The 18,397-nt window shown below is 46.9% G+C and overlaps 1 protein-coding gene across 3 annotated transcripts in view; it reads right to left on the bottom strand.

The window, feature by feature from the left end:
- ZFAT (zinc finger and AT-hook domain containing) overlaps positions 1–18,397 on the bottom strand; it is a 191,568-nt gene that overhangs the window by 74,768 nt on the left and 98,403 nt on the right. For all 3 annotated transcript variants that reach the window (XM_025871171.2, XM_025871172.2, XM_073893234.1), the window contains one exon: positions 17,860–18,033. In XM_025871171.2, the coding sequence (XP_025726956.1) occupies positions 17,860–18,033 (174 nt within the window). The remainder of the gene's footprint in view (positions 1–17,859; positions 18,034–18,397) is intronic.

An 18,397-nucleotide genomic window follows, 5' to 3' on the forward strand; every position in this document is an offset into this window, starting at 1 on the left:
GGGAGCATGAAAGTGGGGACCCCAGGTACTCCGGAGACCGGAGCAGCTGGGGCTTCCTTCTGGGACCCAAAGCATGAGGTCTAGAGAGGGGCAGGCACTGGCCCTCGAGACGCTGCCAGAGCATGTCACCAAGAGCATCTTGCGGTCCCGAGAGCCAGGAGAAGGCAGAAGGCCACTCAGCGAAGCAGCAGGATCTGTGCTGGGAACGCCTAACCCTGGCAGGAGTGTGAAAGCCAGATGTTTCGGGGCTGCTAGAAAGGCACTGCACAGAAATGGAAAACACTGCTCTTTGAGAGGATGAATGCATCAGCAACATGCAAACATTCGTTAACGGGATGAACAGGCCCATCATTTATTTGTTAAAACAAATTAATGGACGTACAGGCGCGCTACAGTTTTTACCCCCCGGTGAGCACAAGTGAAACCACGACATGCAATAATACCAACGTGCAACCGAATAGAAATATGACCGACTTCTGCTAGCGGTCAATTGGTCCCCAAGCAGTTCCCAAGGGTGCGGGCCTCTCAGGGAGCCAAGGGCACAGCCACTGCACATGGTACCACAGAAACACCGGCTCCTCCCAGGGGCCTGGCACATCTTTCCTTCACAGACAAGCTGGGTGAGAGAGTCGTCTCCCTCTTCAACCTACAGCCTCCCTTCCTATGAACTCTCAAAGCCAGTGAAAACCGGCTGATGGCACCTGTCACTGGAAACCCGTTCTCACCAAGGGAACCAGTGAACTCCACGAGGCCAAGCCGGTGGCGGATCTTAGTCTGCATTTTGCTGGACTCTGCTGCACGTGGCTCTGCTGATAGGCCAGTATCCTTAGCGTCCATGAGGCTTTCTCTCTCGTCCACACCTTTCATACACTGGCATTCCACAATGCTCTGGCCCGCGCTCCCATTCTTCTCCTTCTAAAAGCATCCTTGCATATAACCTTCCCCTGTGGACTTCCGTAAACCTTTAATGCCAAAATCTATACCTTCCCACCCTTACTTCTACATCCTCTACCCTTCCCTGATCTCAAGATCTGAGTATCCAACCATCTGCTGGGCTTCTGCCCAGCTGACCCAAATGTACTAACTGGGACTTACTATCTTCCCCATCAAATGGGTCCCACCTCCAGCCTTCCCAGTTCTTTGCCCACCCAATCATGAAGTCAGAGACTTGGCAGCCTTCCTCAGTATCTCCATGACGCCAACTGCACTCATCTCAGTTTTTCAGCACCTGATTTTACCTCCTAAATATTTCTCTATTTCTCTGTTTCAATACCTCCACAATGGTTTAAGTCCTCCTCATTTCTTTCCTGGACAAGAACAAAAGCCTGTAACCTGGCTTCCTTGCCTTCAGGTAACCCTCCCATCCATCTGCCATTCATCCATCCATCCATCCATCCCCCATCAACTAACCATTCATCTGCTCACCTGCCCACTCTGTCTCCCTTCCTGCCTCCTTCCCTCCGCCCATCATCCATCCATCCATGCGAATGCCCCATCCTCTATCCAGATGACCTGACACATAAACTCTCCCACAGATCTTTCTGCATACCCACCAAGGACTCCAACTGCAGAACAAAGCTGAAAAGTTCCAGAGCATGATACAGAGGCCTTGCAGAACCGAACTAACTCCCCGCACCTGACCCTTCTCTGACTTCCAGTCTGCCTTTCACTCTGTACGTTCGGCTCTGTAACACAGAAGTCTTTCAGTTCTGGCAGCATTCTGCTCAGCCTTTGCTAACACCTTCCATGCCTGGGGTGCACTGCCTCTCGGCATCTGGCCAGTCTTCACTGTAACTCGCAACTCAAGTTGAACAACATCTCTGGCAACTGGGCTAAGAGTGAGCCCTCTGCGGCTCCCACGGACCCTTCCCACACGCTTCTGTCCATGCCTGACTCTGCAGCCTCGCCACTGCCTGCTCACAAGCCTGGGGCTGCCCTGGCTGCCCACAGGGACCACGTCTTATTCATCTCCACAACCCCAGCACCTGAGTGCATGGCTCACACCGAACGTATCCTGTGCATTTTACTGAACTGAACTGGGAAAGGAACAGAATGGAAATTATGCTTATCTTACATGAATAACACTTTCAACAGTAACAGCAAAAGGGAAATAATAGTATAAATATATTAATACAATTACACTATCATTCTAGATGAACAAACCCCAAATTCTAGATTCTACTAATTCTACAAGTCCAAAGCATGGAAAAACTTTTTCATGTGGAAGGCAGACACGTCATAATTAGAAACCAAGGAATACTTGTTCTTAAATATAGTATCATCTTTTTTCAAACACAGGGCCGCACATTTCTACATGTCTTGGAGATAACCTCAGCTCCCCACACTTCTCCACTGATTCCGACTCACACAAATGCATCCTCACTGTGCCAGGCAGCCTGAGCAAAATGGTGTTGGGTTCCCCACTGCCTTAGGAGGGGCAGGAAGGCTGACAGAGCCATTCTCCAAATTGATAAATATTTTTACTCATTACCAATACGCATCGCTCAATGAGTAAAAGATGAAGTGCTAAAAAGGTACTCTGAAATGGATAAACAGAATCACCTCAGTTGAGATCAAGAGTCAGCCTTTTATGGATTTACTCCCAGGGCTCTGCAAGAGACAAAAAAAGAACAGAGCTCCTAAAAGCACCCCCCCCCCGCAAAAGCCTCAGAGTCCCGGCAATAAATATTACAAATGTTTCAGCAACCTGACAGCCCCATCAACCAGGCCTGGGAGAGCACTTGACATAATCTTTAGCTGCCTAATTAAAATAATGTAATGGAGAACCATGACTCATCATGAAAGAGCAATGCTTTGAGACTATCAGCTGATTTCTATCAAGACACTCCTGAGAACTGCAGGGAGAGTGGACAGAAAACATAGCATTTACCCAAGGCTAGAGTGACCTCCAAGTTCCGGCCAATGCAACATCCAGTGTCTGTACCTGGATCACACCACAGCCCAGGAAAAGAAGGGAGTGATTACAAAGAAAAAGGCGGTTTTGGTAAAAAGTGAATGCATTTTCCACACAACATATCTGGCTAGCTCTAGCTACCGAGCTACTGTCCAGGAGCAGCTGTGCTCCGACTTGATGTCCATGACCTCAGCCACGCACCCCCAAGCGAGGCAGGCAGTGCTAACCCCTTACAGATAAGGAAGTAGGATCAAGAATCTGAGCAACTGGCGGGTTATGAAATGGTCAGTGGCAGAGCCTGGATTTGGATCCCAAGTCCCTGTTCAGAGCCACGTAACAATCCTTCAGCTAGTAAGGGTAGGACACCAATTCCCCAAAGGGAACAAAGGATTTATAACAGCAAGAGATGTATCCGTACCATAAAGGCCATCGCACAGGATGGTGGCCCATTTGAAAGGGGTGCCCAAGAAGGGCCACTGGCAGCGGAAGCGCATTCTTTCTGGCTCGGTCCAGCTCGTCCCGTGTGACCCTGGGCTCGCTCTTCTCTGCAACTTAGAGGCTTCATTAAAAGCATGTGGAGGTCACCCCTGCGTGCTCCACGGATGGACTCAGACAGTGGGTGGCAAGCACCTGAAAAGTAGCCCTGAAGAGATGAGGCTGAGGGCAGATGCAGGTGCCCCGGGAGGGGGCCCTTCCGCACCACGGTCACTCGGGACAGCTGTGGCGGTGCCCCCCCCAGTCCTATCTCTTGGACCTCCCTGGCGTTCTCTGGGACAATTCAGGGATGGGGCTAATTAAGCCAGCCTAAGATAATATACCTTAACCAGAAAAAATAAAAACAGAACAGGGGAAACTGATACAGTACAAGTAATTATAGTTTCAAAGAGTCTACAAAAGGCCTTCCTCACCTTGCCCCCAAGCAACCTCTCTGGCTTCTCTCCACCGGAGCAAACTCTGACCCCTTGCAATGGCTGGCAAGACCCCCGAAGGTGGGCTCTCTGTTACTTCGCTAAGCTCAGGAACAACGCCCCTGCCCCCTGCACTCCACTCCGAGGACAGAGCACACTCCCCACCCCCAGACCTCTGTACCTACCATTACCAGGGCCTGGGACGCCCTTCCCAGATCCCCCCACCACCATCCCATTTATAACTATAGTCGCTTTTAGGGATTCATTTTCGGAACTCCTCATCTTGTAACATTTTCGTGTTGAAACTGAATTGTCTCATATTCATATTTTCATTTTCCTATTTCAAGGTTCTCAATATGAAATATTTTCATACCTCAATTGTACTATGCCACATATTTTGATTTATCTTACATTTAGCTTCATGACAGTGGGAGCTTTCGGGTTTTGTTCTGTTGTTTTTGCATCGTCCCCTGTTGTATCCAAGAGGCTCATCGATTCATCTCTGGTTAGTCGGTCTGGCACCTCTGCTGGGTTGTGGGTACTTTGGGGACAGGGATGGTACACCTCTCATTCCGTGTCCCTGTGTCTAACAGGGGGCGCATACTGGCTGCAGGGCAAGCGGCGAGTTACAGGAGAGCCCCAACAAGGTGACTGCCCAGCCACATTCCCTCTCTCCCCACAACAGCCGCCACAAGAGGAAACGGAACGAAAACAGGCCTCTGTGAGGAAGTGACAGTCAAGTGACTACGATGGGAGGATGAGGAAGACCAAGCCACATGAAGAGGAAGAAGTAACCAAACACACACACAAAGCCCTCGAGTCTCTGGAAGCTCCCATGGTACCATTATAAGAAAGGCCCCTTTTCTGCTCCAGCAACCCCAATGAGCCTCTTGTCAAGTGCAACCGAAAGAGTCCCAAAAAACAGCTGTTGAATCAATCAGTGAACACATGAGCAGAAGACACCAAGACCCCAGAAAGCAAACAGATAAAAACAGGACTTAAACAATTCATCAAGAGAGGATTAATTAATTTCATTCATCAAAAGAAGTCCACTGATAGCAAACACTTACATACAGCACTATGAACGAGCCAATGTTATAAATGCTTTAGGCAGATTAACTCAGTCCATCCATTTAACCCTCGAATTTACCTGTTCAATTGTCAGTTATCAAATAACTGAGAACGACAGCAACATGTTAAGATCTGACACACATTAAACCAAGAAACTGACCATTTCTAATAATAGGAGGCACCAAACGTGAAAGAGCGAAGCTGGAACGCTTCCATATTTCTGGCTCAATTTTTTGAAAGCAGCAAGTTGGCCATGTAACCCATGATTAAAACCACCGAGGCAAAATAGCCATCCCGCTCCCGGAAATGTGTCCTAAGGAATTAATTCAAAGGAAGGAGAAATTCATATGCAAGAAAGGGCTCCTTGCGAGTTAGTTTTAATGAGGAGAAAGCAGAAAATAACAGACTGTCCAAAAATAAGGGACTGGTTATGCAGCTCATGGATCGCCCACCACCTTAGTGAGACACTACACAACCCCTAAATGTAATATTCCTGGACTCTGCAGCAACAAACAATTACAATCATTAATTTTAAGGCTAGAAGAATGACATCTACGCTTTAACTACAACTATGTAATCACTCCAGATGAACATGAATAATGATTGAAAAGATTTTGTTTTTTTAAGTAGGCTCCATGCCCAGCATGGAGCCCAACACAGGGCTTGAACTCATGACCCTGAGTTCAAGACCTGAGCTGAGATTGGGAGTCAGACGCTTCATGGACTGAGCCACCCAGGAACCCCGAGAAAGAATTTTTAAAAGAATAATTTATGTTAGGTGACAGAATTGTGGGCACACTTCTAGAAAGGGATTAGATCTTTGTGACTCTTGTTTTAATGTTTTCTGTGCGACACAACAGCATTTTGGATAAATTAGCATCCATCTCTGCAAGGCTGGGATGTTTCAGCCCACCTCCTATGAAATACAATTAACAAGACAGATCTTTAAACATGGAGCTATAAAATGGTATCAGTGGTTCCTGAACTTGACATTCGAGAGAGTTCACGGCCTTTTAAAGTGCTGCCCCAGCCTTGCCTAGCTGTACGCTGATTTGCAGTGCTCCCTTTGAGCAGGCATCTGTGCCCATCTTATTCACGAAGACAAGACAGTGGCCTAACTTGGTGAGTAATCGCAGAGGTGGTCATCTCTTACCTTTTGGGGCATGATTTACCTTTTGCCAACAGTCAGAAGTCATGCTGAGCCAAGTCCTGTCAGCGAGGGGCACAAAAGAGAGCGGAGCCCTACCACTTTCTGGAGAAACACTCTTGAGGAAAGACCTCCGAGCTGACTACAAAAACATTGCCACAGTGAAGAAGGTGAACTGCAGGGACAGTCTCCCCAGCCACAAGCCACAGCACGTAGGATCTCCGTTACGTAGGATACTCTTATTTGACCCAGAGGCCCAGAAGGTCAGAATCATAACCACCTAGATGAACCTCACAAATAATGTTAAGGGGAAGAAGCCAGACCCAAAAGAGCATGTATTGTATGAATTGGTTTAAATGAAGTTCAAAGACAGGCAAGATCAAGTTACAGTGTTACAGGTCCAGGCAGCTGCAACCCTGAGGAGGAAAGGGGTGGCTGGTGGGGAGGGTGAGGCAGACTTCAAAGGGGCAGGCAGTGTCCCGTGTCTTACCCTGGGATGTAGTGACGTGGGTGAGCTGCCTTGTGATAACCCAGTCGGCTGCGTATTTCTGCGTGTATGATACTTTAATTTTAAAAAAAGGGGAAAAAAAAAAAAAACCACCACGAGAACAAAACAGTCTACCTTCCCCAGAAGGAGCTCAGGAAGTGGTGCCGAATGAGTTCAAGAAAGAAAAGATGTGTCAGGCGGTTCAAAGAGAAAGTCTGAGAGTTGCAGCACAGCCTGTGGATTCCTTCGCTAATGCTGCAGGTGGTAAGGAAAAAGATACCATCAGCATTATCTGCCCCTGTGACTTTCAGTTCAGCATCCTTCTGAGAGCCAGGCTGGCTGCAGCTTTTCCACTGCAGACACTGCGGCTCATTCTGGAAGCACCACAATTTACCACCAGCTCCTAGTTCCCTCAAAAGGTGTGATCCCGTACAGCCCCCCTTCAAAGATGGGACAGTAGGGGGGAAAGGTCATCTCCACGACGTCTGTTCATCCCTCTGTCTTCCAGTTTTCCCTGGCAGGAGTCTGTTTCTCTGGTAACATGAGCTCTCCAGCCCACGCTCCACGGCTGACTGGCTGATGGACCAAAGCTGACCTCTGACCTGTGGAGCACTGGCTGGCCCTGGTGACAGGATGTTGCCTGAACACAAGTAGCACCAGACAGGAAAGGAAAGCCCTGGGTCTGGTGTCCAGCAATCCTGAGAAGTTCCCTTTACTCAGGTCTTACTCAGCCTGCCATGTTAGGATAGAGGAGGCAGGATTTGGAGGGAGGGAGGGAGCAGGAAGGACAGAACAGAAGTCCTTGTGACTCTGCCTTGAGCTGGATGAAGAGAGAGGTGCCCCCAACCCCGGGGGATGTGAGACTGCCCTTCCTGTTGAAGTTCTTTCTGCTTTGGAGGGAAGGATGAATGTGCAAGGAGGAGGGCGGGAGAGCCAATGAACGGCTGTCTTGCTGTGTACGCTGTGCCCCAGCAGGAGGCTATCCCAAGTAGAGGGGAGCAGTATTTACCCCACACATGCCGGCAGCTGTTGCGGGGGCTCCCTCCAGGATATACGTAGCCCCCAGCCTGGTGGCCAGCCCTTAGAAAACGCATGGTATCCTGGTGAGGACGTGCCCTGGTACTCTGTTGGTGGGAATGTAAAATGGTGCCACCACGATGCAAAACAATATGGAGGTTCCTCAAAAAATTAAAAATAGGTCTCCCATACCATCCACTATTTACTACCTAGCAATTCCACTACTGGGTATACCCAAAGAACAGGATTTCAAAGAGCTATCTGCACTCCCAAGTTGATTACAGCCTTAGTCACAGTAGTCAAGACATGGAAACTAGCCAATGCTATCAGCGGATGAGTGGACAATGAAGAAGTGGCATATATAAACCACGGAATATTATTATTCAGCCCCAAGAAAGGAGACGATCTTGCCATTTGCATCAACATGAATGGACCTTGAGGGCATTATGCTAAGTGAGGTAAGTCAGATAAAGAAAGCAAGTACTGTCTTCACTTCTCTGTGGAATCGAAAAATGTCAAACTTGACAAAAACAGAGTAAAACGGGGGTTACCAGGAGGTGGGGGGGATAAAAACTGATGTTGCTGAAGGGCTCAAACTTACAAAGAGTAGTCAATAAGTCACAGTGAGCTAATGCACAATAAAATGAATACAGACAACAATATTGTACTATAATGCAATGTGATAAATATTGTTACAATGGCAATATATCATAATATAAATACGTAGCAAACCAATATACCGTACACCTTAAATTTATTCAATGTCATATGTCAAATATATTCAATAAAATTAAAAAAACACTTAATCATAACCAAAATGTGATGTGATGGAGGTTAACTAACCTTACTGTGTTGATCATTTCACAATATATACACTCTACCAAATCACTATGTTGGACACCTTCAACTAATACAATGTTATGTCAATTACATCTCAATAAAACTAAAAAAACATACTTAAAAAAAAAAAGAAAACGCACAGCACCTGTCAGCTTCCTTTGTGTCTCACTACACCCTCATCTGCTTGATGAGCTTCCCTGAGGAAGGTTCCAGCTGCTTACTTTAAATAGAGTTCTATATAAAACTAGGGAGAGGTGGAATGGTAGAAAAATCTCAAACCCTCCTGTGAAATAAAACCATGCCCTTTGTCTTCTGGCATCTGGAGTCCATCAGCACACAAAGAAAGACAGCGAGGGACCATTCCTTCTGACTCAAGGCACCTTGTTTGAAAACCTGTTAAATTAAATCACTTCTGCCAAATCAAATTTCCTATGTACCTCAAACTCGAAGAAGCACTAAAATACTTAAAGAAATTTGCATAAATCAGAACTATTACTAGTACTAATACCTAGAGGCATTAAGGTGAAAATATCTTATTATGACTGTTGATCCAGTCTTAACCGCAAAAGGTGATATTTTGCATAAGTAAATTTATCAGAACACTGACTTTACCTTTTCAACACTGATATTCTTTAAATATTAACTCTTGCACTGTGTCTTCCTAATGAGAGAATATCGGAGAGGAGAGAAATGGGACCTTTCCTAAATGACAGACGGCGCAGATCCATCCTTACGCTATGTCCACAGTTGCTGAGAATATGAGAACACTGACCACAGAGGGAACAGGCACCTCTCACTTAATATGAACCCAAGTAATCTTCCCACAACCCCACTGTGGTGGGTAATGCCCTCCCCTGAGAGATATCCAAGCCCCAATCCCCAGAGCCTATTACCTTCCATGGCAAAAGGGATTTTGCAGATGTGACCAGGTTAAGGATCTTGAGATGGATTATCCTCTATCATCCAGGTGGGCTCAGTGAAATCATAAGAGTCCTTATGGAGACAGACAGGAGGGTCAGGGTCATGGAGGAGACATGATCATGGAAGCAGAGGCACAGCCAGGTCAGGAGGGCCTCGCTGCTGCCTTTGAACATGGAGGCAGGGGCTCATGAGCCAAAGGATACGGGCAGACTCTAGAAGCTAGAAAGGCTAGAAACAGATTCTCCCCTAGAGCCTCCAGGAGGAATGCAGTCGTGCTGACAACCTGCTTTTGGATCTCTGAGCTTTAGAGCTGTCACATCATAAATCTGTGTTGATTTAAGCCAGTAAACGTGTGGTCCTTTGTTACAGCGGCCATGGGAAACGAACGGGGAGGATGAAGCACGGGTTCAAGGTCACACAGGCAGGAAGTAGTTCCAATCTGGGGGTCTGCCCTGCTGCCTCTCCACATGGCCGGACACACCAGGGTGTGCTGCCGAAGGTAAGAAAAGCTCCCCGAAGGAAGCGTAACACGTGTTGCAGCCGGTGGTTGGCGGAGCCCATCACCACAGCTCTCACATCTGCGGGGATGTGTACAATGGCAAATCAGGACAGAAATAGCTACGGCAGTAAAAATAAAGTTGAAGAAGCCTCTGTGCCTTAAGGGCTGAACTTCAGGCAACGGCAGACTTAAGAGACTGATGGTTCTCTGTAATGAGCACACCAGTTTTGATACAAGGAGGAATGCATCAGGCATGGGGAAGAAACAGACGGGGGCCAAAAGCCAGAGAAAAGAACAGGAAAGGGCGTGCACCCCAACTGGATTGAGGTTACAGACGCTGGGCCAGGCATCTGCAACCTGCTGCTGAGACCCCTCTACCCTGGTGGGGTTTTAGGTCACCAACTTTCTTCAACAGTCAGATCTATACAGCAGTCTAAGCTAACTGTTCAGGAAGCTGTATGGTTCATTTTATCCCATGGGCTGTTATTTTTATGGTTTATAAAAACCTGAGAAGAAGAGTTTCAGGTGGACCCAGACAGGGTGCGCCCATGAAGTGACACGGACATCAGCCCGCCCTCTGCTGCCCATCACCCAGACACCTGCTGGTAAAGGTAAGCCACAGAAACCCACCGTGTCCATGCCCACCCCCGTCCCTTCACTTTGACCCCAGGGTGAGCTGGACAAAGGGTGAGAGGGTAAGGGTGCTGTGCAGAGGCCAGGCTCACTGGAGCCTAGTACACGAACTTGGAAGGATCAACCGGCTGATGGCTTGGATACCGTTTTCCATTGTTCAGCTTCCTGGTTCTAGAGTACATGTTTTTAGAAATAAAGGGGCTACTTTATCCTACAAGGACTCTGCTTGTAGAGGAAGGAGGAGAAAAATAACTTCACACTTACATCTAGAATACTTCCATGTGTAGCCATGGGATCTCTTACCACAAATTGAAGGAGTGTGGGGAAAAATGGTACTTCCTCCACTCAGACCTAAGTTCCACACTCGACTCTCCACTTGTCTAATTATCATGCACACAAGAGTGCTTAAAGCTCGGAGAGAATTCCTCTTTTAAATTTTCCCAGAAAACTTCTTAACTCAAGTATATGAGGGCAGGTTGGATGGGGCAGAGGGGGACCCAAAGGAATTAGCACCGAGCTTCGAAGAGCGTTTTATTTCATGACTAGGGGATTCTCATCGGATTACATAACAGAAAGGCACTGCACCATTTCACCTGCCCCATGTGCTGGGGGCGGCGGAATCCTGGGAAAGCCTCTACACCACACATGCGGAGGCCCTCTTTAAAATCGAAAAGGGGGAAATGTGCTACAGCATGACTTTTGCATGAAATTCTTTCATACTGCTGGCACACATGGAAAGGGTTTAATCAGGCCCTTTACAGGTCAATGTCTCTCTTTGTACATACTGACTGGCAAGCCTTTTTAACTGAAACCTCCACCCATCCTGACCTCTCCCTTCTGAGGCAAAGTAATGAGCCCCTCTGGGAAACAAGCATGAATAAACAGGGACACATCACTTCAAGGAAGCCCATGAATGTGAAAAAAAATGGATTCGCAAGCAGGTAAAAGGGAGTGAGTACTCAGTTCCTTTTTACTTAATTGAGAGCAAGACGATTCATTTAAAAGTTCCTCTGCCGTATTTTAAAACATCCAATTCACAAGCATTGAATGTAATACAACTGTGAGAGATGAGACGGGGAAAGTAATTGGCACTTTTTGAGTGCTTCTACATTCCAACTGCTGTCTGCAAGACACTTTACATTTTTTTCACTCATTCAACCAACGAACATTTATTGAGCACCTACTGTAAGCCAGGCATTGTTTTAGGTGCCAGGGATACAAGACAAAGCAAATGTAGTAGGTCAAGAGTCCGTGCTTGAGGAGTTTACAGTCAAGTGGAAAGTCACGAACAAGGAAATTAAAATGCACATTAGGGTCAGAGAAGGGCATGGACCCGGCAGACGTGAGAACACGAATGAGAGGGATGCGTCCGGAGAGGGGACCGTCAGGGGAGAGCAGAGGGGAGGGTGGAGACAGGCGTGAGAGGGAGGCTCAGCCGGGCCGTCGCTCTGGCCGCTGTCTGGGAGCTGACGGGGGGGGGGCAAGGATTTGTCCAGCGGTGTGGACAAACGCCACCCCTCCAGGGTGCTGGGGAGGGAAAACTACGGGAGAACACACAGAAGGTGCTAACGGGCTTGGGCAGGGTGTGAACAGTCAAGAATGACCTGAGGTTTCTGACCCAAGCGACTGCCAAGGAGCGGCCACTGACAGACTCGGGTACAGGAGGGGTCAGCCAACTGTGGGCCCCCGGGCCAAATCCAGTCTGGTTCTGTAACAGCTGGGAGTTCAGAATGGCTTTTACATTTTTCAAGGTTTGTGAGAAGAAAACAAAACAAATTAAAAAAAGACGATATGGCAGGAACCATATGTGGCACTCAAAATCTCAAATATTTACTATGTTTTTCCCCGAGTTTGGTGACCCTTGGCCTGCAGGAGGCGCAGGTCTGGGACAGATGAGCTGCTGAGTGTTGCCCAGGCTAAGCCTGAGGTGCCTTCTAGACGTGCAGGAGCAGATGCTGAGCGGGCAGTTGTACCCGCAGGGCTGGTGGAGCCTGGGGGAGAGGCCAGGGCTGGAGAAAGAAACCAGGAAGCCTTCCACATAACTAGTGTGTAAGCCTGGGGAGACTAGGGAGATGCCCCAGGGAACAAGCATAGAAGTGTGTGGACTTCCAAGAGCGGGAGGTCACAGTTAAGGCAGCCCCAGAAAAGGAGACCAAGAAGGAACAGCCAGAAGGGCAGGTGGAGCCCAGGTGAGCGGGAGGGCACCTTCTGTCATTTGATCCTCCAGCCCATTGTCAGGCACAGGGCCATACTGATCCCTGTTTTACTGATAAGGAAACTGAGGTTCAGAAAAGTGACCTGACCAAGGCCACCCTATGAGGCAGTGGCAAGCAAGACTCAAAACTCAGGCCTCCGTAGCTCTGCCTACCCCACACAGCTTCTCTGTGGGACAAGCTGTTGAATCATTACCGATACAACAGATCCACTAAAACCCAAGTCGTTCCAGGCAGGTTTCAAAGCAATGTTTGCTTCTAAATAAAGAGCTAATTCTATGATTAGAGGCTGACAGCCTCAGCAAGGCAACCAAGCCCCCAGTACCAGCGTTTTTCCCTGAGGAACTCGAGGCACATGTGATGTCACACAGCTCTCAAGGGCATCCCTGGGGTGGGAGATGGTGTCCTCCCTTTGGTGGAGGGGAAGATATTTTTTTTGACTTGACCAAAGAGTCTCAAAGTTTATCCAAAGGAATAATAACTAAATGAGAAAACTAAGAGATGTCCATAAAAAATAAAAAAGGAATAACATATGTGTGCATAATCAAATTAGTTATAAAAATAACACCTAATAAAACAATGTACTAGAACAGATATTACTGAACAGACTAAACTCTCAGAACATGCCCAGCATCTTGAGAGACTGGCATTCCAAAATAAAATGAAAAGAACTGATTTCTCTATAAAGAAACTGAATTGAGTCAATTGAAAATTGTTTAAAAAAATAAAAAGATCCCTACCACATACCCCATACCAAAATAAATTTCAAGAATATTAATTTTAATAGATGTTATAAACTACAAAAGTAAAACTTGAAAAAAAAATACAAAAGTTTCCCCTACCCTCCTACACTGTTGGTGGGGAATGCAAGCTGATGCAGCCACTCTGGAAAACAGTATGGAGGTTCTTCTAAAAGTTGAAAATAGAAGTACCACACGATCCAGCAATTGCACTACTAGGTATTTACCCCAAAGATACAAATGTAGGGATCCGAAGGGGTACGTGCACCCCAATGTTTATAGCAGCAATGTCCACAACAGCCAAACTGTGGAAAGAGCCAAGATGTCCATCGACAGATGAATGGATAAAGAAGAGGTGGTATATATACACCATGGAATATTATGCAGCCATCAAAAGGAATGAGATCTTGCCATTTGTAACGACGTGGATGGAACTGGAGGGTATTACGCTGAGCGAAATAAGTCAATCAGAGAAAGACATGTATCATATGACCTCACTGATATGAGGAATTCTTAATCTCAGGAAACAAACGGAGGGTTACTGGAGTGGTGGGGGGTGGGAGGGATGGGGTGGCTGGGTGATAGACATTGGGGAGGGTATGTGCTATGGTGAGCGCTGTGAAGTGTGCAAGACTGTTGAGTCACAGATCTATACCTCTGAAGCAAATAATACATTATATGGTTAAAAAAAGAAGAAGACAGCAGGAGGGGAAGAATGAAGGGGGGGAAATCGGAGGGGGCGACGAACCATAAGAGACGATGGACTCTGAAAAACAAACTGAGGGTTCTAGAGGGGAGGGGGTAGGGGGATGGGTTAGCCTGGTGATGGGTATTAAAGAGGGCACGTACTGCATGGAGCACTGGGTGTTATGCACAAACAATGACTCATGGAACACTACATCAAGAACTAATGATGTAATGTATGGTGATTAACATAACATAATAAAAAGAAAAAAAGAAGTTTCCCTTAAGATGAGGGAGGTTCCTTTCAACACAGAGAAATCATGAAGAAAAAAAATAACAAAGGATAAGACTGATAAGTTTAAATATGCAAGGTTATTTAACTTCTGTATATAAAAAGATGTGGCAAATAAAATGAAAAAGCAAATAATTAAGTTAGAGGGAAATATTTGCACAACATGACAAACCACTGAGATACATACAAAAAGCTTTTAAGAATTATCAAAATAAAATACGACTGCTACCAAAAAAGTGGGTAGGAGATGCAACTAAGCTTTTTTTCCAAGCTTTTTAAAACTGAAAAGAAAAAGGAGGGCCGAGAGTTTGGTTACAGCTGCAAAGCAGATCATCCCTGGAGCTGGGACACCTAGCCTGTGATTGGTCACGCCACGTATCAAGCTGGCCTTTGAGAAAACATGAAACCATGGGAAATCCTTACCAGGAAGAGGGGGAAGAAGGGACCACCAGGTGAAGGGACCACCCTGCCCCTTAGCAAAGAGCATGGAGCTTAGACAGACCCAGGAGGTGTCAAGGTCTCTTGTCCTTACCCTGCCCCACCAAACTCAGGCCCACGTGGGGCAGAAAGGGGGCACAAAAGGCAGCAGGACCCCCATTCCGGTGCTGTTCTCACTGCACCTAACACGTGATGCCTTTCTTCCCAGACTGGTGAGTGTCTGGAAACAAGAGAAGACTTTACAAATACCTCAAACTCTCAAAAATGTCAGGAAAAAAAAAATTAAGAGAAACAATCCAAATTTCCTGTTTTGTTACAAAATATTTCATAATGCCTACAAGGCCTTTCCTCTTTGGGAAGGTTGTCTTACTGCTTTGAGGACACACCGTCGTTGCCCACCCAAGTTCCGTTCCCTGAAGGGCTCAGGAAAGCAAGTGAAGTGACAGGGGGGAAGGGCTACGTGTGTCACTACAGACCCCGGCCCTCCCCTCCACATCCAACAGCGGTTGGTCCAGGGCCCCTGATTAGACATACACCCCATCTCCTCGAATCCTTTCAGGCCAGGACCCGGCCCCTGCCGGGCCCCAAGCGTGCCCTCCCAGACCCTGCCACCACAGCCCAGTGGACACCCCAGACCTCCTGGAGCTGACAACAGCTGCTTTTCATTAATGGTGCTGTATTATTTGGGATTTCAATGAATCATGTGCTTCCAAGTCAGGAAATATCAATAAGGCTTATTGTTCGTGTAGGTACAGAATTCATGAATAATTACATGATTTAATGCTTTCATTACTCAGGGTAAGACTGCTTGATTGTCACTGCATTTTTAATTATTTTGCTTATGGATTTTCTTATTCTTATTCTTATTTCTTATAAGCACATTGCTTAGGTCTGAATAGTTACAGCTCTGGCCTTCGTTCAGCCTTAGGCAAGCCCTGGATCTTCAGTTCTAATGAAGCCTAGCTAAGCATGCGGCCTCTCCATAAGTCCCTCAAGCTCACCCAGATGCACACACAACAGGATGGATTCCCTAAAACATTCTTAAAATAAAGGTATGACCTAATGGCTATATCATCGTCTAAGTTCTAAAATCGAAAATAGCCTGTTGAAATCACTCGGATTTTTGTGGTAAACTCCAATTTTTGTATGTAATTGTGCTAAAATAACAATATATTTATAAATATGGTTTATTAATCTCATTACATAGAATACTGACAAGACCTTGCCACAACTGGGGTTTTTAAAGGAAAATTAAAAATGCGAAAGGCCTTTTATGGTTTAGCTGCCTGTCTTCCTTTTTTTTATTTAAATTCAATTAGCCACCATATAGTACATTAGTTTTTGATGTAGTGTTCAATGATACCCTAAGTTGTGTATAACACCCAGTGCTCGTTACATCACATGCCCTCCTTAATGCCCATCACCCAGTTAACCCATCCCCCCACCTCCATTTCCACAACCCTCAGTTTGTTTCCCATAGTCAAGAGTCTCTCATGGTTTGGTTCCCTCTCTGATTTCTTCCCATTCAGTTTTTCCTCCCTTCCCCTATGATCCTCTGCACTACTACTTATGTTCCACATATGCATGAAATCAAATGATAATTGACTTTCTCTGCTTGACTGATTTCACTTAGCATAATCCCCTCTAGTTACATCCATTTCAATGCACATGGTGGGTGTTCATCCTTTCTGATGGCTGAGTAATAATATTCCATCGTATATATGTACCACATCTTCTTCATCCATTCGTCTTTTGAAGGGCATCTCGGCTCCTTCCACAGTTTGGCTACTGCAGACATTGCTGCTATGAACACTGGGGTGCAGGTGGCCCTTCTTTTCACTACATCTGTATCTTTGGGGTAAATACCCAGTAGTGCAATTCCTGGATCAGAGCTAGGTAGCTCTATTTTTAACTTCCTGAGCAACGTCCATACTGTTTTCCAGAGTGGCTACACCAGCTTGCATTCCCACCAACAGTGTAAGAGGGTTCCCCTTTCTCTGCATCCTCTCCAACATTTGTTCCTCCCTGTCTTATTACCTTTAGCCATTCTGACTAGTGTAAGGTGGTATCTCATTGTGGCTTTGATTTGTATTTCCCTGATGACTAGTGATGTGGAGCATTTTTTCATGTGTCTGTTGGCCATTTGCATGTATTCTTTGGAGAAGTGTCTATTCGTGTCTTCTGCCCATTTCTTGACTGGATTATTTGAGTGAAAAGTTCTTTACAGATCTTGGATACCTAGCTGCCTGTCTTCCTAAAACGATTCTGCTTTTCTTCCCTACATCCTGCCCCTCTCAGGGAGACTTTACTGGCCACTGTGACCACTGCCCACCGCCTCCCCTGCCCTCACCGATTCACACCCTTCTCCGCAGGGCTGTTGAGCCCCCTTCTATCACAGCACCCACCTTCAGCACGGCCTGCAGGCTTCTCTTCCTCCCCACCACTCCTTAGTGGCAGAAACTGTTCCTTACTGACCCTATACCCCAGGCATGGCTGGGACAATGGTAAGAACTCGACCAACGGTTCTTAAGAATGAATGAAATTAGAAATCCACTTAAGTGTACTTCATTAAGGTCAAATTTGCCCAAGTATTGTTTGTATTTTAAACTGAGCCCCTGAGGTGGCTTGGATGATAAGCATCCACTTGGAAACATCGGGTCAGGTGTGATCATGGCTGCCCCTCAGGGTCCTCAGGTTCAGGTGAGGATGGAGGGCTGAAGAGGACTGAAAACTTTCAGATCAAGGCCTCCTGAGGGTGTCTTACTCCCTGAAGCCACGTCCCCTCCACACCCACCCACCCATGCGCACACACACGTGCACGCACGCATACTACCCAGCACTGGGGGAGGTCAGGCAGGGCTCCAGTCCGGAACACGGGGCAAATGAGGAGGCAGGGGAGTTCTTTTTGCTCTCTTTCAGAATCGAAATTCTAAAAGACCCAGGTCTTTCTTGCCCACAGACACATCTGCCATTTCTGCTGGTCTTTGGATGCCAGCCTCAAACCCCACTTTCAAGAGGGGAAAAAACTCACTATGCTATGGAGTCATTTACTTACCATCAGCAGTGTGAAGGAGCTTGTGACTTTTCAACGTCCCTTTCGATTTGAATTTCTTGCCACACATGTCACATAGGTGGGTTTTCTCAGTGCTATGACGATTCATATGAGCCTTGAGGTTACTCTTGCTGCGAGTTGCATACTCACACAAAGAACATTTGAAGGGTTTCACACCTACCAGAGGAGGGGGAAGGGGAATATATGTATAAATAAATAAAATCACACAAACACACACCTATTTATATGGGTGTGCATATACGCGTGCATCCAAAGGATATATGTGCACATCCATGTCAAACAAAGCAGTGCCTACCCCCAGACTCGCCGCACACGGGCCTTGCAGGCTCTCACCCATGCCGCTCCTCCCGACGGCCACGCCCTGTCCCCCTCATTCTGCCAGGGCTTCCCCCGTGCAGCTTTTCCTGGCTTGCCCGAGCCAGTGCCCTCGGTGCCCTCTCAGCACCCTCACGGCCTGAACTCCCTGCTAGCCATACCGCTGTAGTGCACCCTCACGGCCTGAACTCCCTGCTAGCCGTAC

The sequence above is a fragment of the Callorhinus ursinus genome, unplaced genomic scaffold (genome assembly GCF_003265705.2).
Source record: "Callorhinus ursinus isolate GAN/ISIS: 27379988/994484 unplaced genomic scaffold, GSC_fseal_2.0 scaffold5, whole genome shotgun sequence".
Lineage (NCBI taxonomy): Eukaryota > Metazoa > Chordata > Mammalia > Carnivora > Otariidae > Callorhinus > Callorhinus ursinus.